At 45.0% G+C, this 22,286-nt stretch overlaps 1 protein-coding gene across 2 annotated transcripts in view; it reads left to right on the top strand.

The window, feature by feature from the left end:
- Nucleotides 1–22,286, top strand: part of GALNT14 (polypeptide N-acetylgalactosaminyltransferase 14) — a 237,458-nt gene that overhangs the window by 112,339 nt on the left and 102,833 nt on the right. Inside the window, exon 1 of one of the 2 annotated variants that reach the window (XM_019483098.2) lies at nucleotides 20,254–20,354. The exons of the other annotated variant lie outside the window; for it this stretch is intronic. Within the exon in view, the coding sequence (XP_019338643.2) occupies nucleotides 20,278–20,354 (77 nt within the window). The 5' untranslated portion in view covers nucleotides 20,254–20,277. Of the gene's footprint in view, nucleotides 1–20,253; nucleotides 20,355–22,286 lie in introns of those variants that run through there. 2 annotated transcript variants of the gene reach the window in all.

Below are 22,286 nucleotides of genomic sequence, written 5' to 3'. Positions count from 1 at the left end.
ACTGGTATAGAGGCTCCCAGGACATGTGAACTCCTACAAGCAAAAGGTACTGGAATAGTGATCAGAAAGAATACGCTTAAGTGCTGAGGAGTGCAGTGCCTCCTCATGCCTTTGTTTGATACTCATGGTGCATGTAGGGAGTGTGTGTGTGTGTGTAATGTGGACCCATCCATGCTTACATGTGGAGTATGCATCTGTGTGGTTGCAGAGTTTACATATTTTGCATGTTTAGAATGTGCATATATTTGTAGACATGGCGGGTAACTGGTGGGTGTGCACAAAATAATACAGTACATCATGCAAGCCTCTGTGCACGGAAGGCTGGCGGGTGCAATTGTGTAGTGTCTGTGTACGTGCTTCAATCCTTTTTTGCTGCTCAACGGCATATTGTCTGCCGGAATTGAATTGGGCAGTGAATTGTATTCAAGCACTATTGACAATTATATAATATCCCCACAGTAGCGAAAGTCATAAGTGAGAGCAATTAAGTTTTGACAACATCCCCTTGTCTAAAAGTTCTTTCATTTCTCACATTGGCTTGTCTTTCTCCAAACCTAGTTACTGTCTTGGAGTCTGCTAGACCAAACGTGCTTAGAAATGAATCAAAATGAGCACTATGTCCTGACAACTAGAAACAATCTCAACACTGCCGTATTTTGTACCACCAAAGGGATGTCTGCTTCATGTCTTTTCCTTTCCTGGCTACCTGAGAGCTCTTTTTAATGTTATCTCCTATGCCACAAGGGGATCCTCTTAGAGTCATTAGTGTCTGAAAAGTGACTGTGGCAGAAATAGTCTGATATCACTTTGCAGACACTTGTGTGTGTTCAGAGTCTCATGCCTGCTTCATTTTAGCAAGAGAAATATGTTTTTATTGCTTCTTTCAGCCATACAGAATCAGTATGTGGCTTTAAGACAGGGAGTTCCATGATATTCTAGCTTATCCATCTTGATGATTGGTACCTAAGGGCTATATACCAACAGGACTTAGGTGTCTGAAGAAGGGCTTGGACTGGACTTAGACATCTGAGACCAAATTGTTGATCATCAAAACTCCTGTTCAGCTGCCAACCCACCCTGTGGGTGACTAAAGTTGATAAGTATCTTAAGTTTTTTACATTAAAGTTTTCCAGGTGACCAAAATAGGTGTTTTTTCACCTATCTCACCTGTGAGGCTTGATATGATAGGGGTTTTCAGAGCATTGCTAACTTCAGGCCTACAGATGGGGCTCTGTGCAAAGTGCAGGCACTGCTTCCTTCCAAAACACTGTGGGAGATGGAAGAACCATCACCTGCCTTTCTTTCAGTGTACTGCTTGTGAGAGCACTTGCATAGGAAATAGGAGGCCTCCGTTAGATCCCTCTACAATCTGAGGAGATTCCAACTCGTGCCTTCCTCTGGCTGCTGGAGTGGGTGCACTGTCAACTCCTCCAACTGCAGTTGTTCCATCTTCATAGAATCCTTAGCAGGGACCATAACCAGTATGTGGTATGCTAGCTAATGCTGAGGGGTGTCTGTGTGTGTGTCTCTCTCCAATTTCACTGGGATAGGCAGACAGAACAGTGGCCAGTTAGGGCTTTTGGAGCTAATCAACAGGTCAGGTGGTAAGCTGTTTGAGAAGTTTGAAATAATGTGGAAAGAGGCTATTGTTTTGCTAATTGGATGATAAAGACTGTTATCTGCCTTCCCCCACCCCCAGTTGATTTGCTCACCTGTCAGTTTGCTGCAGACAGTATGATGAAGCAGGGAGGGAAGCTGAAAAGCTCTGTATCATCAACAGATGCATGCACCACACACCCCAACTCGCCTCAGTGTGCTAGTCCGGGGCTAAGGGCAGGCAACACCCCCACCCCTTAAGCAGCTGAAGTGGGGAGGGAGATTGAAAAGCTCTGTATTATCAACAGATGCATGCATGGCACCTCCCACCCCTTGCCTCAGGGTGCAAGCCCAGGGCTGAGGGCTGACAACATTCCCACCCCTTGAGCAGCAAGTGGGGAAAAGCCTGGGACTGCAGGCAGACCTCCTTAATCAGAGAGTCCTGCATGGGCCTAGCCACGCCCCCCTCAGCTCAGCTCCCTGCAGAAGGGAAGGGAGGGCTGCTCTACTGCCCCCCCCGGCTTCTAGCCTGAGCCATTGCAGGCATGTGCCTGAATCTCTTCAGTCTAGTGAGAATGTCTGTCCAGTTTCAAACCAGTTCAGCCTAGTCAGGTTAGATTAGCCTCCAAAGATTGAATCAATTCAGGCTCAGGCTTGTTGAATGTCTGTCCCTAGCGTTAAAGATTCATAGAGTCAGATAAAGACAGACAGAGAAAACAGGACCAGGACACTCTACTTAAGTTGGTTGGGCACTTACCTGTGGAGGTGAAGTCCTGGGTTCAAATCCTTGCTCTAAGTGTTGTTGATGTATTTTACATTAAGTAGTAACCTCCATCCCCAGAGTTTTCTACTCTCTATTTTGCGTGACCCTTTCTTCCACTCTTCATGCTGGCTTTTGTGAATCTCTTTCTAGGGTGCATAACTCACCCCATGTGCTGCACAGGAAGCTTAGGCACCTTTCTCATAGTTGTGAGTTCTACAAAGGCCTGAAAGTTTGGTGCTGCAACACCTAAGGCTGCAGCTAGGCTCCCTTTCTGGATCTGGGCCTAAGCTCTATCTGCAGAGCTGAACTCTACCCTTAGTCTCTGAGGCTGCCTGGGTGAAGCTGAGGGCAGAGCTTGAAGATTATAGGATTGTGCAGGTGTATTTGAAGTCAAAAGGGCAGAATGTAGCCTGCAGAATCCTTATTACCAGTGGTGACACATGAGACAGCAAAAAACATCTTGGTTCCTATGTGGGGTTGGCAAGGCTACCAATTAGATGAATCCCTGTACATTTCAGAGAAGAACTGTGCTTTAAAGCTGTTTGTATTTTTCTTGTGGCTGACCCTAGAGGTTTTCATCTTTGTAGTTCTGTTAATTCAGTGTCCTTTGAGAGTGGACAGACTCCCAAGGGCCTGCCTTAGTTTAGCTCATGCTCTTTTCCTACTTATACAGAGTGCTACACTAGATCCTTAGTTGTCTGGACTCTCAATTATGTGAATGCGAACTTTGTTTTACGGACTTGTAACTGGTGGTGTTGCATGACAACCTGTTTTATATTTAAGCTGTGCATATGGTGGGGGCCAGGAAACTGCTGCAAATCAAGATTAAAGGGGACTGGCAGAGATATATATAAGGAGGACAGTGACAGGTGCATAACAGAACAGCAGCAGATGTTTCATATCAGGACTTAGGAGTATTGGCAAAGCTTGGATGTGGCTCGAGATGAGGTGTGCTACCATAGCTGTATTCTGGGAGGTTGCACTTGCCTTAAGCCAGTGTGTTGTTCTCTTTACTGAGTTCTTCACCCACTCAAGTGACCAGTTCCCGTGGTGCCCACTTAAGCAAACTCCCATTGACATCACTGGGGCTATTCTTGTAAATTCATTGCACTCTGGAACACTAAGTATTGTGTAACTGGGCTCTCAGCCTGTGCCGTGTGATGCTTAGGCTACTGGATATAATGGATTTTGGATCCCTCTTTCTTCCATATTTTAGTATTAGCTGCCAATCCCCACACACCAGAGCCAATAGCACCCAACTGAGATTGTTGTGTCCCCTGCTCTGGGGTTCTGGCTGCTAGCATATTCTCTGGGCAAATTCAGGAGACTGATTTCATTCCAAAATAAGATTTGTTATATTTGGGCCACATCCTGTATGTCACTTGGGCTCTCTTGCCAAAAGAAGATATTTGCTGGCAGGAAGATCTGAGGCTGGATTAGCTGAGTCAGACAGGAGAGCTAGACTTCTCTTTCTCTCAGCCTCAGCTTCCTACAACTTGCAGCTGACCTGAAAGGAAAGAGCAAAATGTGACCTTTCCAAGAGGCATTTGTGAAAAGGTAACAGTTGGGAATTCATTCAAGATGGAAATGTCTTCAGCAGGAAATGGCTTAATCACTTATTTCTCTTGGTCCCTCCTGTCTCTGGAGCTTAGCAACTGACACCTAATTTTCCCTGTGACCTTCTCAAACTGGACTCTCTGGGGATTGGAGTGTGTGAACAATCCATCAAACCAAGTGGGGATAAAAGCCAGGTGTGAACTGCCCGCCTCAGAGGAGAAGAGCAGGGCCTGAGCTCTGAGAACCTTGTGTTGTTACTTTGTGATTTTGTTTGAAAAAAATTGTGCTTGGGCCAGAATCTGGTAGATAATGATGAGAGAGGACTCTGGAGAAATGGACTCTGCCAATGTGAAATGCTTTGTGTTTTGAAGATAAATTGGGACCAAACAAAATGAATGATGTTTTGTTTCTCCAGTTCATCACTTGGTGGCTTAAAACTAAAGTACAGGTTCTTAAACTTCTTTCATAGGATGTAAAACAGCTTAATAGAGATGTTCTCCCCTTCGTGCCTCATACTCAGTCAAATACCAGACCTTTGGAAACCCCTGTGATAACCTTCATGGTAAAGTAACATTGGGAAAGGATCTTATAATAGATCTAGATTCTTTAAATACCACTCTGCAGGTGAAAACAGGTCAGAGAGTTAATGTGACTAACCAGCTGTCTGCAGACCACTGGCAGTTTGTGAAACAAGGATCTAACATGTTTGCATCTACGGGGTATCCCATGTCATCTTGGGATTGGTCATTATCCATTCTTATGCCAGTGACTTCATAATAGAGATGTTAATCCCTCCAGGTGGAATTCAGACCATGGTTACATAATATAGCCAGGTCAGCAAGCCAGAGAAATCTAACCATTTCTTTTCCTGTTGTGAAGAAGTGCTGCACAGCATTGGTATGTGCAAGAACACTTTCAGTGTTGCCCTGGAGGTGGTAGTGTTTTTGTTCTGGGCGAGTAAGATCCTCCTCCTTCTCTATCATGTCTAAGGTCCTTGTGGATCCATCTGGCAGAAAGGTGCTACATCAGCACTCTAAGTGAAAATTAAAGGTGGGCAATTTGCCTCAGATTGAAACAACTGCTAAATAACCAAGGTTTAGGTTCCATTTACCTTGGGATAGGAAGGACACATGAATTGGTGACTGAAGATCAGCTGATGTACAGTAAGGTCTTTCCCTTTCCCTACGACTACCCCACAACCTTTAACTTGGTATAATTTGTTTGTCTGCTCATACCCTGGTGTTGGAAGGGACCTCTTGTGTCATCAGATCTATTCCCTCTGCTGTCACAAGCACCTGTTTCATATCATCTTTATAACAGATTTACCAAGTTATAAAAGTAGTTAGCTTTTTTGCTGCCCCCTTTCCTCTGCTCCTGCTGGAAGGGTGCTCCAGAACTCCTAATGGTTAGAAACCTGCTTGTAATTTCCAGCCTATATGTTTATTTATGGTCAGTTTATCCCCACTTGCGCTTACAGTGACAGTGTCTTTCTTGTCCCCTTGGGTGAATCCAATATGCTTGTGAGTATAGATAGGTAAGCCAAGATCCAAGCACTAAATCTGGGGAAGACTCTGCTCAGGACCTTGCAACTTAGCACCATGTTTAGGTCTTAATAAACATGACTTGCTCTGTGGCTGAGCATCAGAGTTGCATTTCAGCAGAACTTCATCTTGAGTTTATGGGTAAAGTTTGAACTTGAAACTTAAACTGAAAGCTAGAGCATGCACATCTATGGCCCAAACCCAGAGAAACTGTTTGTATGAGCTGCTGAGAACTCGAGTCACCGAGCTCACCTGTGCATACTTGGGAGTCTGTATTACAGATTGGTTGATAGCTAAACAAACCAGTCAGAGATGCATAGCCTCCACCAGTATTAATCATAAATAAACACCAGCTTCTGCTGCAGAAACTGCTGAGCCCTCAAGAACTTCTGTGTGTCGCTCTTGGCCCAGACCCATTTCTAATGCAGTATTTTGCAACAGTCGGCATAATTTACAAACCTTGCTCATAGTGCACATGATTTGTAGCATTGCTCTCCCAGCTGTTTACATTTGTGTAGCAGGCTTTGAAGTTGCTTGTGTAGATGTCCTTGCAGTGCTTGTTTTACTCATCTCTTTTCTGTTTTCCAGACACTATAGGCCTCTCTATCATCTATGTAGGTGTAAATCAAGAGAAACACCAATGAAATTAAACTGCACTAAACTGTAAATTGGATTAAATGAGAGAAGGAATAAGCCTGCATCAGAACAAAATGCCTTTGAGAAGGCTATGATCTGCCCTGCATACCAAATTTCTCTTGTTGTTGTTTATGTGTAATACAGTAGTCTGTATGGATGCCAACTGAGATCAGGGATCCATTGTGCTCTGTGGTATACTTATACAGAACAGGCATTCAACTCTGCCCCAATGAGCTTGCAATCTAAACAGACACAAAATGGGAGGAATGGGAGCACCATTTTACAATTGGGACCAGTTTCAGACAGGATAAAGTTGTTTGCTCTGGATTAACACAGGAAGGGTGTGGCAGAGCCTAGAACTGATGCTCTGTCCAGTACTTTACCTACCAGAGCATCTTTCCTCACGCCCTGCAGAGTCAGACATCCCCTTTCTCCTGTGAACGACTCTCCAATTTCAAGGTCCACTCCAGACTTAGACAGCTCACTGGACTAATGTGGGTAAGGCACGCTAGTGTCTGTTGCTAACTTCATATCCAGCCTCCTTTGTGTCCCCTGCCTGATGACCACTCACAGCTCAATCAATTGTGGGTGACCTTTGTCAGAAGTCTGCAGAAAAGCTTCAACTCATCTCTTTGGACCGAAACACTTAATAGCTCTGCTACAGCACCCTTAACCAGTCTCACCCTAGTGTACCTCAGGTGATTTGAGGGCCACATGGGATGCACCTGAGGGTACTGAAGGGATTGACTAAGGTAAATTTGAGTCATTTGTTATCTTTTTTTAGAACTTCTAGAGTTTGGGTGAGGTCCCAGGCAACTGGAAAAGGGCAAATATAGTGCCCATCTTTAAAGGAAAGAAGGGGGATCCAAGGAACTACAGATCATTCCGCCTGATGTCTATACCTGGAAAGGTCATGGAGCATTGTGAAGCATGTAGAGGAGAACAAGGTGATCAGCACCAGTCAGCATGGATTTACTAAGAGCCAGTCATGCCTGATCAATTTGATTGCCTTCTATGATAAAGTGACAGGATCTGTGAATTAAGGGAGAGCAGTAGATGTGATATACCTTGACTTTAGCAAGGCTTTTGACACTGTCTCCTATGACATTCCCATTAACAAGCTAAAGAAATACAGCCTAACCAAAAGTACTATATGGAAGATGCTTAACTGGTTGGATCATCTTATTAAGTGCGTAGTCCTCAATGTCTAGTTGCAAGATGGTATCAGGTGGGATTTCCCAGGCGTCTGTCCTGGGTCCGGTATTGTTCAACATTTTCATTAATGATTTAGATGATGGGATTGAATGCATGCTTAGCAAATTTGTGAGTCACACTAAATTGGGTGGGACTAGGATCCAGAATGACCTGGATAGACTGGAGAAATGCTCTGCAGTCAGTGAGTTGAGATTCAACAAGGACAAGTACAAGGTCCTGCTCTTGGGATGGAATAACTATATGCACAAAACCAGATTGGGAAACGACTGGGTAGGCTGCAGTAAGGGTTAAAGAAGGCTATAATCTGAACATGAGCCAATAATGTGCTCTTGCAAAAACCCCCACAAAACCTATAGCATCCTGGGTTGAATTAGGAGTGTCACTTGCAAATCAAGAGAAGAGATATTTCTACTTTGTTCAGCACTGGTGAGGCCTGTGTCCACTTCTGAGATGCACACTTCAAGAAAGACATGGGCAGTTTGGAAAGAGTCCAGTGCAGAGCAACAAAAGCGATCAGGGACCTGGGAGATGAGACTTGTGAGGAAAGACTGAAAGAACTAGCATTATTTAGCCTGAAGAAGACAAAACCGAGAGAGATTTGATAACAGTCTTGGAGTACCTGAAAGGTGATTATAGACAGGATGGAGATGGGCTTTTCTCTGTCGCTTCAAGGAACAGGACTAGGAGCGATGGCCTCAATCTGCAGCAGGAGAAATTTAGGCTGGAGATTAGGAGGAATTTTCTGTCTATAAGGGTGGTCAGGCATTGGAACCTCAGAAAGCTGTGGAATCTCCATCCTTGTAAACTTTCAGAAGCAGGTTAAACAGACACTTGGTTGAGGTGGTTTCGTCAGGGGTGAGCCTGCCTTGAGCAGGGGGCTGGACTAGATGACTGTATGAGGTCCCTTCCAGCCCTGTTTTCCTATGATCCTATGATTCTTGCCCCAATTTACTTTTATGTAGTTCTGAGGAGCCTTGAACTCAGGGTTTACTCTGTGGCTACCTGACCCAAAATCCAGCCCTTCAGACTTTAACCCTTCTGAGTATTTTTACCTTTACCCTGGAATTGGCCATGCACTGTCACCCTATGGAACTTGTCATTTTGCCAGCAGCAATTCTGTGCCTTAGCACTGTCTGGTAGCACTATTGTGTAAGCACAGGGCAGTTCTCACTGGGAGAGGACTTGGGGAATCTTGAATTATTTGTCCACCCTCCTTTCAGGGCAATTGTGAATGCAAATCATTGCCCACTGATGGCTGCTTCATGGTCAATGTGAAATTAGTTGGTGGTTTAGCCTGCTTCTCAGTGGAACAGGTGTTCACATCACAAAAACAGACCCATAACCCCTACCTTGTCATGGAAGCTAAGGAGCAAAGAAATTGACCTCCCTTATTATTCTAAACCTGCTAGACCTAGGTGGAGGCATCTGGCATAACTGCAGGGGAAGCCTTATCTGACTGCATCCTTTCTGTATCTAAATACAAGATTACAATAGTTTCTGCACCTTTCACTAGCACTAAACTTACTTAGTCTCATGAGACAGATACTGAACTGATTATGTGCTTTCCTTTCTACAGTCCATCTTAAGCCAATACATGTGATCACCTCACTGTGGTATTTGCCTGAAATACTTGTAAAGGGCCGAGTAGGTATGCCTTCCAGTGGAAACTTATCAAGGAAGGTGTCAACAGGCTGAAGCCATTTCAGAATACAGCTTGTCAAAACCGAAAGCCTTGGAGGCCAAGCAGTCAAAGGAAACACAGAGCCTTCCACTCACTCCAGTGGGGTGAATTATTTGAGTCATTTCATTGGAGAGTTTGGTATTTCAGATTCAGGGCTGTCAAGTGACGTTCACTCTCCTGAGGCCCTTGCCCTCCAGCAAATTCCAGCTTTACTTCAAGGTTTTTGTCTGAATAATAAAGGGAGATTAATTCTCCTACTTTGTGCATAACAGGGAAAATTTTGAAGAAGCAGAGAGCACATTTGAAAGCACTGTGAGTCAAGAAACTCAGGGGAAAATCAGCTGCTTTTTGCCACTAAAGCCTGCCTCCCAGTCTTGTTCTCTGAGGAAAGCCATGTCTTGCTTTGATCCAGTCTCACTCTTGAGGCAGGGTGTGGAAATTTTTCGGTCTGGAGCCCAAATTCCCTAAATTTCAGGATAAGAGGAGATGCAAAGTCAGAGGGACACAATGGGAATCCTGTGCAGATAGGCCAGATTCTTCTCTTGTGTACTAGCATAGATGCTAACATAAATGTGGCTAGCCAACTCCAAATTGGCTTCAGGAGGAGGCATCTCATTTTCTGTCAGTGTCAATTAGGAAGGAACTGGCCCGTAGTCTGGTGTGATTTCTTGAATGACCTGGTTGGAATACAACAGGGGGCAGGGGTCATGACTGTCTCACTCTACTTTTCCTATCTAAATAATTGAGAGGGGTCTTGGCTAAATTCTGGCTGGTTACAAGCCTCTGGACAAGGTGGGTGCTGGGTGCAGGAGGAGTGTCTGTTACAGAACCACTGGGATAAAATAAGGGCCTCCAAACCTCATTCCATGTTTGAACCACGCTTAAAAGCTTTTCCTTCCCCTGAGTCAAGAGAAGGTTTTCTCAACTTTAAACAAATCTGGTTTTCTTACAGTTTTCTCTTGGGAGAACCACCACAGGCTGTTTACTGTTGGTTTTCCACAACCTGACATTCTGTTCTCACAAGTTTTATAGGTTCAGTTTCTATGCAGAATATCTGGCTTTCTGCTGAATGCTTATCGCAGCTGAACCCAGCAGGGTCCTGAGGCTGACTTATTATTGTTCCTCTGTCTCCTCACAGCTAATATTTAAAATATATATATATATTTTTAGTTTTTAACATACACAGTATAGAAAATATGCAGTTAAAGCAAGGTCGTTGCACTGCTGTAAAAATGTAAGGGTAGATTCTTCTCTCATTTATACTAGAGTAAATCAGGAGGTTCTCCAGTGATGTAGTGGAGTTAGATTGGAGTAAACCCAGAGTGAATGAGTTGCAGTATTAAGATGAGAGATGAGTCTAAGCATAGAACTGGATGCTTTTGGCCTTTGCATTTAAATTTCTGCCTTGGGCCCTTGAAGTTGTTAAAAGACATCATGAGCTGTGGTCACTATTCAAGGATGTAGACGGTAAGCTCATTTGCACCAGCATATCAGGAGGCTTGTCAGTGAGGCCCTAGGGGACTACAACCCCAGGGGGAGAGGAGTCCAGGAAGAGTGGTTGCTCCTCAAGGGAGTGATCCTCAAGGCACAAGCTAATTTTATTCCATCTTGGAGGAAAGGCAGCAAGAGGGCACAACAGCCCCCTTGGCTCTTCAGGGATCTAGCAGACCTCCTGAGGCTAAAAAGAAAGACCTACAAAGGATGGAGGATGGGATTCACCTCCAAGGAGGAATATTATGTACTGGTCTGGTCCTGTAGGGAGCAAACCAGGAAAGCCAAGGCTGCAACTCCAACTAGCTTCGAGTATCAAGGACAATAAAAAGTCCTTTTTCAGATATGTGGGTAGCCGGAGGAAAAGCAAGGGCAACATTGGACCCCTGCTGAACCAGATGGGATAACTGACGCCCAGGAAAAAGCCAACCTATTAAATGGGTACTTTGTGTCGGTCTTTCATCAGTCCCATGGGACGCCCATGCCCACTACGGGACAGGGAGGTCTGGGTGAGGGAGATCCCTTGCCCTCCATCAAAGAGAACCTCGTAAAGGAACACCTTGAGAGGCTGGATACCTTCAAGAAAGCTGGCCCTGTCAATCTACACCCCAGGGTACTCAAGGAGCTGGCGAGAATCATAGCCCAGCCTCTGGCACAGATCTTTGAGAACTCCTGGTGCTCTGGTGTAGTGCCTGAAGACTGGAAGAAGGCCAATGTGGTGTCTATCTTCAAGAAAGGGAGGAAAGTGGACTGGCAAACTATAGGCTCATCAGCCTGACTTCTATGCCAGGGAAGATCTTAGAAAAGTTTATTAAAGAGGCCATCCTTAATGGACCAGCAGACGCCAACATCAGGAGGGATAGCCAGCATGGGTTTGTAGCAGGTAGGTTTTGCTTGACCAATCTCATTTCCTTTTATGGCCAGGTGACCTATCATTTGGACAAGGGAGAAGAGATTGATGTCATATATCTTGACTTCAAAAAAGCCTTCGATCTGGTATCCCATGATCACCTCTTGGTGAAACTGGCCAATTGTGGCCTTGGGTCCACCACGATCTGCTGGCTGGGAAATTGGCTCCGTGGTCAGACCAAGAGGGTGGTAATTGATGGAAGTCAATCGTCATGGTGCCCTGTGACCAGCAAGGTCCCCCAAGGCTCTGTCCTTGGACCTATATTGTCCAACATCTTCATTAACGATGTGGACATTGGAGTCAGAAGTAGACTGGCCAAGTTCACTGATGACACCAAACTTTGGGGCAAAGCATCCACCCCTGAAGACAGGAGGGCGATCCAAGCTGACCAGGACAGGCTCAGCAAATGGGCGGATAAGAACCTGATGGTGTTTAACACTGAAAAATGCAAGGTTCTCCACCTTGGGAGGAAAAACCTGCAGCATCCTTATAGGCTCAGCAGTGCTATGCTGGCTAGTACTACAGAAGAAAGAGACTTTGGGCTCATCATTGACCACAAGATGAACATGAGCCTGCAATGTGATGCTGCAGCTAATAAAGCGAGCAAAATGCTGGCTTGCATCCCTTCTCAAGCAAATCCTGGGACGTCATTCTCCCCTTGTACTCAGCCTTGGTGAGGCCACAGCTGGAGTACTGCATCCAGTTTTGGGCCCCACAATTCAAAAAGGATGTGGAGAAGCTTGAGAGAGTCCAGAGAAGAGCCACGTGCATGATCAGAGGTCAGACAACAGACCTCATGATGACAGGCTGAGAGCTATGGGGCTCTTTAGCCTGGGAAAGCGCAGGCTCAAGGGTGATCTGGTGGCCACCTATAAGTTTATCGGGGTGACCACCAGTATCTGGGGGAACGTTTGTTCACCAGAGCGCCCCAAGGGATGATGAGGTCGAACGGTTATAAACTACTGCAAAACCATTTCAGACTGGACATAAGGAAGAATTTCTTTACTGTCCGAGCCCCCAACGTCTGGAATAGCCTGCCATTGGACGTGGTTCAAGCACCTACATTGAACACCTTCAAGAGAAATTTGGAGGCTTATCTTGCTGGGATCCTATGACCCCAGCTGACTTCCTGCCCTTTGGGCAGGGGGCTGGACTTGATGATCTTCTGAGGTCCCTTCCAGCCCTAATGTCTATGAAATCTATGAAATATACCCAAGGTAGCTTCAGTGACCTCAAGTGAAGGTTGTTCACATTTATATTACTATAACAGGCATCAGAATCTGACCCCAGCCATCCCAATCTTGTTGAAATCTAGTTCCTCTCTAAACTTCCCTCTAAACTTCCCTGTAATACAGGGGTAGGCAAAATATGGTCTTTGGGCTGGGTCTGGCCCACTAGGCCATTCTACCTGACCCATAGGGCCCCTAAAAAATTTGAAAATATTTATCTGCTCCTGGGTACCTGCCAAAGATGACAGGAGACAGGGGCAGTAGGACCCAGGGGGAGCCGCAGCAGGATGCAGCAACCCAGCCGCAACCCACCCCCAGCCATTTCCCTGCTTTCCTGCCAGCACTCCTCCTGCACCACATGCCTCCAGGCTGCATCGCTGGACTGCAGGAGCACAGGGCCCACACCAGTACCCTGGGGGGGAGGGAGTGGGAGTTGGAGGGGACTGTGTGTGTGTGTGTGTGTGTGTGTGTGTGTGTGTGTGTGTGTGTGTGTACACATCCATAGGGTGAGCCCCACACGTACACCCCACCATACACATGCACCCACACACCCCTTCGCACTGCCATGCATGCAGACCCACACACATATACATACACTTTCAGACACCCCAGCCACCCCCACACACAGGCTCCCACAAGCCCCATACCCACCAACACCCCACATATTCACACACACCCACATGCTCCCTCACCCCACTTCCCCACACCTATCCACCCCCCACAGACACAACCACACCCTCCCCCACACCCCACATACCCACAGCCCCCGACACGCCTATACCCACTCCCTCACAATATACAAGAGTAAGGTTTCATTTTAAGCTATTATATACAATCATCTCTATGTGCACTGTACATGTAAACCAGGACAAAAATATTTTTTTAAATCAAATTACTGAATGTTTTAGATGTTTGCTGTTTAGAATATAATTTGGTATTTTTCTGGTTCCAAGATGGGAAAACCGCTTGCCGGAAGGAGTACTTCTGGGGGCAAGGAGAGGGACTTCTGGTGGCAAAGCTCAGAGGTTAGGGGGAGGGACTTCCAGTAGCGACCAGGGGGCGGGGCACCTGTCAAGTGGCGGAGCTACCCATGTGGCCTTCAACAGCTTGGCAAAACTCGGTAAGCGGCCCTCTGCCTGAAATAATTGCTTGCCCCTGCTGTAATATGCTCTGTATCTGTGTCATGGCTATAGCTCTTTGAAATACCTGATGCTTAACAGTGCTTAAAACCAAATTCTGTTCATGTAACCAACTGAAGAGGTACTTGTAGGGGGTGTTATTAAATTCAATGTAAGAGACAGGTGTACCCATTGTGCATGACACAATATTGGGGAAAGCACTTACAGGGAAAGTGCTGAATTCAAGGACTGTAAACTTATCTGGAAACTCACATTTGGTGGCAGGTGAAGCAAATGGCTGGGTACTAGCTACATGACTAGAAAGTACTGTCTTCTCATGTCTCTATACAACATTTGACCATTTTGTTACTTTGTGAGGTCTTTCATTGTACATATGCCTTCAAGCAGCAGGCATTGTAGCAGGTATTGCATGGTCTGAGGCTCTGTGTTGCAGTCACAGATGGTTGAACCAGGAGTATAGCCCCACTTCTTCATTAGTTCCTTGGAATATCTGACTCCAGTACATAGGTGGTTGAGACATCACCACATTTGCCATGGTTTATCAGCCCTTTGGTGGTAAACACTTGCCCACTGGAACATCCATTTTTCCACTGCCAGGTATTTTCTTCGGCCTGTCATTCCACATCTGTAGTTGTGTCTTCTTGGGTGCGGCACTGAGAGGTTGGGTGCTGGTGAGGAAGCTCCTGTGTGACTTCAGACATTTGTGTGCTGTGGGATGGTCATATAGCAGGTGTCTTGCACCTTCAGTTTGTCTCAATTGTCTTATCCTGCTGGCCACTGCTCTTCTCATGTCAGGCAAAGCAATCCCAGCCAGTGGGTACATGCTATTTAGGCTGGTAGGCTTCAGACATCCTGTGATGCAATGGTAGCTACCGTTCAAAATGGGTTAAGGTGCTTAGCATGTACACATCTCTTCTATGTTCAGCAGGGGAAAAGCTAAGATCCAGAGCAGTGATTCAGATGGTTGAGGGGCTAGCTCCCCATTCCGAGTTGGTGAGCTTATATAGAATGTTGTTACAAGTGCTCGCCTTTGCTTTTGTCTTCATGATGTGTTGTTGCATGAGAGGTTCGATTGAGGGTGACTCCAAGGTAAACTAGTTTTGGACAGTGGGATAGTGGGGTCCCGGGGTCATGTAAAGTTGAGCTGGTGGTTGGCCTTGTGTTTTTTTCAGATGGAAGGCACATAACAGAAGTGTTCACATCCTGACCCCTGTGAAGTAATGCCTAGTAATACTTGTGAATTCTGCTAATACTCCAAACCATGAATTGGAAAGTACCATGATCTTGCCAATGAGTTGTGTCATTTGGGGTACCCATGGTGCAAGCTGTTCTGAGACCATTTCAGAGGTGCCTCAACTTTTTGATACAGGCAGGAGATCCAGGGCTCCAGGAAACATGAAGAGAAATGTGCACACTTTTATCTTCCTGTTTCAAGTATTTTCATTTTGATTATAGTAAAAAGGAGAAGAAATATATTAGGGATGGTGGTGGCTGAGAGAGCATAAAGTGAGAAAGGTAGTTACCACAAAGGGTTGGATTGGCATTTGTCCTGACCAAGTAATGAAGAGGGTGAAAGGAGCACATCTCTTCTTAGGTGGCTGCACAATTACCTATCACACAGCCATTGCAAGATCTGAAGCAGTGTCCTTGGTCAGTGTAGCCAGTGGTACAAGCATCCTTTATGGTACCTTTGCACCATGCTGGCTCCCAGAGCAAGACAGATCCTGTCAAAGGGCAGGGAAGATACTGCTCCATTGTGGTAAGTCAGTCAGCTCTTGTCCTCAGGGATCTCCTTTTGGGATGCCCCCTCTTCCCACCCCCAAATCAATGCTGTTTCATGGGGGGGTTAACCCCTGTGAAAAGAGAATCAGGCCCCAAGCTGTTTAGAAGAGATTTGCTTGTCATGGGTACCAGGATTTAACCCAGGTTTCCATTGTGATCAGCAGCCTCTGAAAAACTAGCCTGTGGCTGTTCATTTCCTACAACTGCTGGTGCAGGGCTTTTTTTCCCCCTGGTAAGCTCGGTCAACAAGCAATTTCTAGTCATCTATCAAGAAACAGATAAGGATCAACAATTATTAGTGGGCTAAATTCACTGCAGCAAAATGGCTGCTGCTCTATTGATTTCAGTGGAGTTTCTTTCCCGTAGTGGTGAATTTAGTCCAACAGATCTCTTTACTAGGGCTGTGCAAACCTTTGGGTGGTGATTCCATTTGGAGGAGATTCAGCGGCCAAATCTCCAAATCCGAATTGAATCAGGGGACCAATTTAAAGGTCTGAATTGATTCAAAGCTTTCTGAAACTTTGGCAAAGATTTGGAGAGCTTTGATGATTTGGGCAGTCCCCGGTGGCTGCAGCAGGAAGCTGCAGCCACTCCGAGCTGGTAAGTACTAGTGGCAGGGGAGTGGGGAGGGGACCAATGTGGGGAGCCCTGCCAGCTCACCCCGGACCCTCGCCCACTCCCCTAGCCCCTGCCTGCCCCAGCTCCGTACTTTAAAAAACAGCCCCAGTGCTCACTGGGTGTTGCTGGGCAGGGGGGCAATCTCTGCTGCCCAATGCTGCATGGAGGGCTCTGCACGAGCCCCCTCAACACCCCCCTGCTTCCCCGCCCCCCCCCCCACAGCTGCCCTGCCTGCTGGGGCTCTGGCCCTTTAAGAAAAAAAAAAAGCCAAGAAAAGACCCCGGACTCACTGCTCCTGGTGCAGCCTTGGGGCTTTGGGAGCTCCTGCAGAGCCCCCCGCATGGTGCGGGGCAATGGGGATCACCCCCCCCGCCGGCAGCAGCAGTGCGTCCTGGGGTTTCGTCAGGTTTTTTTTTTTTCTTAAAGGGCCTGAGCTGGCCTGTGCAAGGCACCCGTGTGGGAGCTGGGATAGTGGCGATGGGGGGGGGGGGGGCTTGTGCAGAGCGCCCCCCATGCAGTGGGGGGCAGTGGAGATCACCCCCTGCCCGGCAGCACCTGCTGAGCCGGGGCTTTTTTTCCCTCAAGTGCTGGGAGCTGGGGCGGGCGGGTGCAACCGTTGCTGGGCTGGGAGAGGGGTGGGGGATGAGGCTGGCCTGGCTGATTAGGAGATTCAGCTGCTGCCAAATTTCTGAGTCAGATTCGACTGAATGGAATCAGAACAGTGATTCAAATCACTGAATCGAGACACTGTCCCCCGAATCAGCTGAATCCGAATCTGAAGCAAATACAAGCCGCTTTGCACTGGCCTACCCTTTACTGTAGGCTGGACCTAACACACATTATAAATTGTGCATTAAAGTTGGTGTGGTCACTTCAGGATTACAACAGTATAAATGAGAGAAAAGTCTTTGCCATGCCAAGACACTGCAGCTTTGTATAAGAGAGGGCATGGCAGGGAAAAGCCTGGTTTGGTGGTGGCAAGGATGTTATGGAGCCAGCTGGTATTGGTAAGTAACTCATGAAAAGTATTGTCCTGCATAGGGGGAAGAAAGGCTAGGAGAGGACAGAGAGCCAGAGCCAGAAGGGGTTAGCAGTGTAGGGAAGGTTATCAATAAATTGGCATTGGAGCCTGTGGAGGGGAGCTATCTCTACAGTTAAGTGCTGAGCACCAAAGTAAAGCTCCAGTGAGCAGCACTACCAGCCCATCTTTCCTCATAGGCAGGTCAGCTCTCCCTAGGTCCACCTGCAAGCACCTGGTAGGTGAAGATGCTGAGTCTGCAGTGGCAGAGCTGCCTTTCAAATTCATCATGAAAATGTTCAAGCTTTTTGCCTTTAATTCTGAATAAAAGGGAAAACATCATCCAGAGATGCTGACAACTCCTAGGAGGTGGTTCAGAAGTGTGCCAGATAATACAGGGATCTGAAGTAAATATATAGGCTGTTGTTTTGACTGCATGAAAACACATCCATTAAGTTGCTGAGTTATTCATTTTTCTGGAGGGTAAAGCTAGCATATATGAAAGGGCAGGAAGGAGCTCCGCTGTGAGTGTGAGTGATGGCACCCGCTGGTGCAGCAGAAAAATGTTCCTGAGCTCCATTCTTGATAGGGACAAAGGGGAAGATCTAGTTTAAGAAGATATGCAAAGTGGAAAAGGCCTTGATGCCTGTGCCTAGGATTGGGGATTTGTAGGTTCCAAAAGGCACTCTCGCTCTTTTAACTGAGGTCCTGGCTGACTAAAATTATTCTGAGCTAGCATGGCATTGCCTAGCCCACAGGGCAAATTCTACTGAATAGCCCTAAGGGTCTGTTAAAAAGAAGAGCTTCCCTTCCCACTCCACCACTGTCTTGCAGGACAGGGTAAATTTTAAAGTGCTAGGAATGCAGAGGAAAACGGTCGCTGTGCTAGAGTGGTCTGGGGGTAGTGAACAGGTGGACCCTGATCAAGAAGAATTGTGGGAAGTCTCTGATTGAAATCTTGCCCCTCAGAAAACATCGATGGTGTAGATTTTGATACTTTTACCCATGAGACCCTGCACAACTTAAGGTAATGATGCACTCATCCCAACCATAAACTCAGGTCCTTGGCAATGTGTCCACAGACCAGAAGCAAGAGAAACAGTGGTATGAGATGGAGCTGAGGGGTGCGTGGAGAGAGAATTCACTTGCTGTTGGATAAACATGGAGCTGGTGAAAGATCACAGTGTGTGCCATAATACACTAGAATATTTTTCATACATGCTGGCTCTTTTTCCCCCTTCAGCTTTCTTTGTTCTTAATATTACTCCTTAGAGAAAGAAGGATGTCTGTGTGCTGGATACACAAAGGTCTATTGTGAAGAGTTTGATTTGATTCTCTACATATTTTGCCAGGACTGGTCAGCACTTTCTTACCCATCATGACTTAACTAGACTGGAGTGACATTTATCTTTGGTGAAATAAATGCTGATAGATGCAGTTTCAGAGAGAGTGAAACAACTTGTGAACTCTGGTTGAATCTGGTAAATGGTTTCTGCTGAAAACCCCCCCACAAGAAAATGTCAAAACAGTTCCTTTGGATCATTTCAAAATGAAATGTTTCTATTTTTCATTTTAAAATAACATTTTTGTTCTTTTTGAAAATCAGCAAGCTTTAATTTAAACAGGGAAGGAGTGTTTGAAAACCAAAGCAAAATGTTTTGGTTAACTGCAATTGAAATATTTCCCTGTTTTATTCCAACAAGAAGAAAATAAAACAAAAACAAAGTTGTCTTGGGTTCATATGAAATACTTTATAAATATTCCATTTGGCTTATAAATCAGAAAATATGTTAATGGCACTTAACAATCTCTTGGACAGGGATCTTGTGTCAACTTTTCCAACTGCTGCATACTAACTCTAGGTAACCCTATTCTCAGTGATCCACATAGTTTGATCTTTCTGTTCATATACTGCTCCTGTGGCTGGAGCAGATCTTTTATAAATGTCAATGGGAGTTGCATGCGTGATGTGAAGAGGCCTTGGGTCATTCTTTCTATCATCCAGACCTGAACTTTGGGAGAACTGGGGAGGAGACTGCCTGCACCCAGAGAAACCTTCCTGGGTTTGACACTCAGCTCACTGCATGCTAGTGCTGGAGTCAGGGATTTTAGTTAGAGCTCACATGGTACATACATGGATGACAATGCTCATGGTTAGATACCTCATATTGAGTGTCAGTGCCTTGATTTAAGGTGCCCCCTGTAATTGAGGGCATTAAGCAAGCAGAGTGGAGCCTGCTGTGTGTTGCTGAGAGTGGGAATTTTGCCCCCCTTAATTTTCTGCTTCAAGCTAGTTCCTATTAAAAAGTAACCTCCAACTGGATATATTGTTAGGCTAAGGATCAAGCACTGCCCAACTTTCTTTCAGTTACTTCATGTGTCTCTCTAGAATCTAATTTCTCATTCACTCCCTTGGGAGGTGACAGAGTTAATGCTGCCAAAGCTAATTATTCCCCCAGACAGAAAACATGAGATAAAATATTAACCTTTTTCTTTAAACAGAGTTCTAGTTAATTAGCTCCACTTCTGTGACACATTCACCTAGAGATAAAGTGCATCTCTGGAAATCTTTTTGAGAGGGAATGATCTTTATACATCTCCCTGTCAAGAGGGGAAAAAACCCCCCTGAATTTAACAAATGAGTGTGACCTGTCACTGGCTTTACCCTAAGGATGAATTGCTTCATTGCAAGGTGCACAGTATTTGGGCATAGTTACTGCTGAGAAGTCCCTTCAGTAGGGAAGCTGGTAGATTGAAGAAGACACTGATTAGCTAAGTGGCAGCTGCCCTCTCCTAAACCACCAGGCATGCTGAAAACAGGAATTTGACAACAAGTATGTTCAGCTTTGCAGGGCAAAATTGTCATATAGTTTGTAAATTTCTCTCAGAGGAAAGCAATAATTTAAAAATATATATATTAGGAGAAAATATGTCTTGAAGCTCAAGAAAGTTTTTTTTAAAACCCCATTTTTTAAAAGAAAGATGAAGAAGTTCTATTTATGGGATCTTGGAACAGCAGTGAGCTAACCCATTACAGCTTGGAAGGAGTCAGGGAGAGAGGGAAGACTGGTAGGGTGGATGTTTTAGCCCTTCTGCCTGTAATGTGTCACAGACCTCAAATCAGTGAAGTCTGGGTCTGTGCAATGTCAGCCACACTGCCATCACTAATTCCAGTGAGGTAAGAAGAAAATATGGATTTGAAAAATTCATTTTAGTTTAGCCACCAAATAACAATTTGAACTTGCAAATTGAAAAAAAAATGCCTTGGACTGAATGACTGAGCAAATGATTTTTTTTTTACTTGAAACAAAATGTTTGATTTATATTTCAAGCAATTTAAAATCATTTTAAAGGTTTATGTTTTTTAAAATAAAGTTAAAAGATGTGTCCAAATGAAATTCCATTTCAGATTTAAATGAATCAAAACCTTTCAGTTAGAAAATGTGGAAATGAAATGTTTTGAATTATTCCGATTTCCTCCCCTCAAAGAAAAAAAAACCCTGAAAAATATCAGACCAAATGTTTCAGTGTTGCTGAATCTACATATTTCACCAAAAAAGTTACAGCTGAAAATTTAATCCAGTTCCAGTGATAATTGCCTAAGGGAAGGACTGACAGCCTCTAAGAATGATTAAAGCCTAAGGCCATTGCTCACAAACAGATTGCATCCGTGCCAATAATGGTCTGCCATTCAAAAGACTGCTTCCAGCCATCTACTCTGAGGGAAGAATGCTTCATTTCTTAAAGAACAGCATTGCTTCCCAAAAGGTGCAGTATTATTTTGGAAACCAGCTCCAAAGAAACACAGTTCTCTGAAGATGTTCCAGCCAGCTCTGTGGACTCTGGTAATGCAGTTGAATTTAATAGGCATTGTCATAGTACTAATTTAAATAGCCGTGCCTACAGGAAAAAGACGGGTCTTCTTAGGAAGAACAAGAGGTTACCTCCATGGAATCAGAGTGCTGGTATCATTCAGTAATTTGTTCAGCTGGAATTAATTACAAAGAAACAGCCATGTTCTTTGGAGAAACCTAGTCAATGTAAGGATGTATATCAGTGTATTAGTAACTGACAATCCAAATAACCCCCTTCACACCATTCATAAACTCTCCCACTCTAGATCTTACCATAAAGGAGCCAAGTGCCTCAAGGGAAGGGTAACATTTATACCAGTTCCACTGTTTTGACTGTCCCCAGGGCTGGAAACAGGCATGGGTGACCTGGGCAGCCACCCAGACAGAAGGGTACGGTGCTGACTGTCCCAGATAGTGGGGTACAAAAAGCAGTGGCCTTAATCTTCCGCTTGGAATTCTGCTTACATTCTTTCCTCAAACAGCAAAAAGGGATTTCTTTTTTAGATAAGAGAAAGCATTTTTCCCTGGCTGCCCTTTCTGCAGAGCAGAAGGACAGGCACGGCATTAACTAAACTGTATTGATGCCTTCTGATTATGTCACAGAATGTCTATTGCTTTTATCACTAAATGCCGGAGAGTTCTGTTGGTATTATTGATCATTCTTTCTTAGAATTACTCTGTGCCTTTGACTGTTTTAATGTATTGATCCCTTCTTATTATGTGTCTTCGATTATTTTGATAACTTGCCTCAAATAATTCTGACGGGCTAAAGTTGTTTACTTAACTCTTGCTTTTGTCTCAGTATTTCTATTGACCAATGGTTTTGCCTAGACGGAAATCAAACTTGACTATTAGTAAATAGTAGAAATAATTCCTTGAGCTACACTACTATTGATAAATAAATCTATGAAACACTTTCTTCCTTTAAACTGTCATTTGGTATTTTTCAAAGGAAAAGTACCTGGCACTGCAATACCGATATGCCCTGCAGGTACAGGCAAAGATGGCTCTAGGCAATATTTTTGAACAACTGGATTGAATATTTGCCTTGAATGTTAGAAACCACTATAAATTTAGAGATTTGAGTCAGAGCCTGTGAGTTTGTTTCACTCTGCTTGCAACAAGGGGGTGATATAGATGAGGACTTCCTCCAGTTTAACCTAAGGTGTGGAATGACAGAATCTTTAAATTTCTCAAGTGGAATTTCAAAGGCTTCCTAGCATCTAAAATCCTGATAAAAGGGTCATTGGCTTTCC

The sequence above is a fragment of the Alligator mississippiensis genome, chromosome 1, assembly GCF_030867095.1.
Source record: "Alligator mississippiensis isolate rAllMis1 chromosome 1, rAllMis1, whole genome shotgun sequence".
NCBI classification, from domain to species: domain Eukaryota; kingdom Metazoa; phylum Chordata; order Crocodylia; family Alligatoridae; genus Alligator; species Alligator mississippiensis.
Note: the sequence above shows the minus strand (reverse complement) of the source record. Positions and strands in the feature narration are given on the sequence as shown.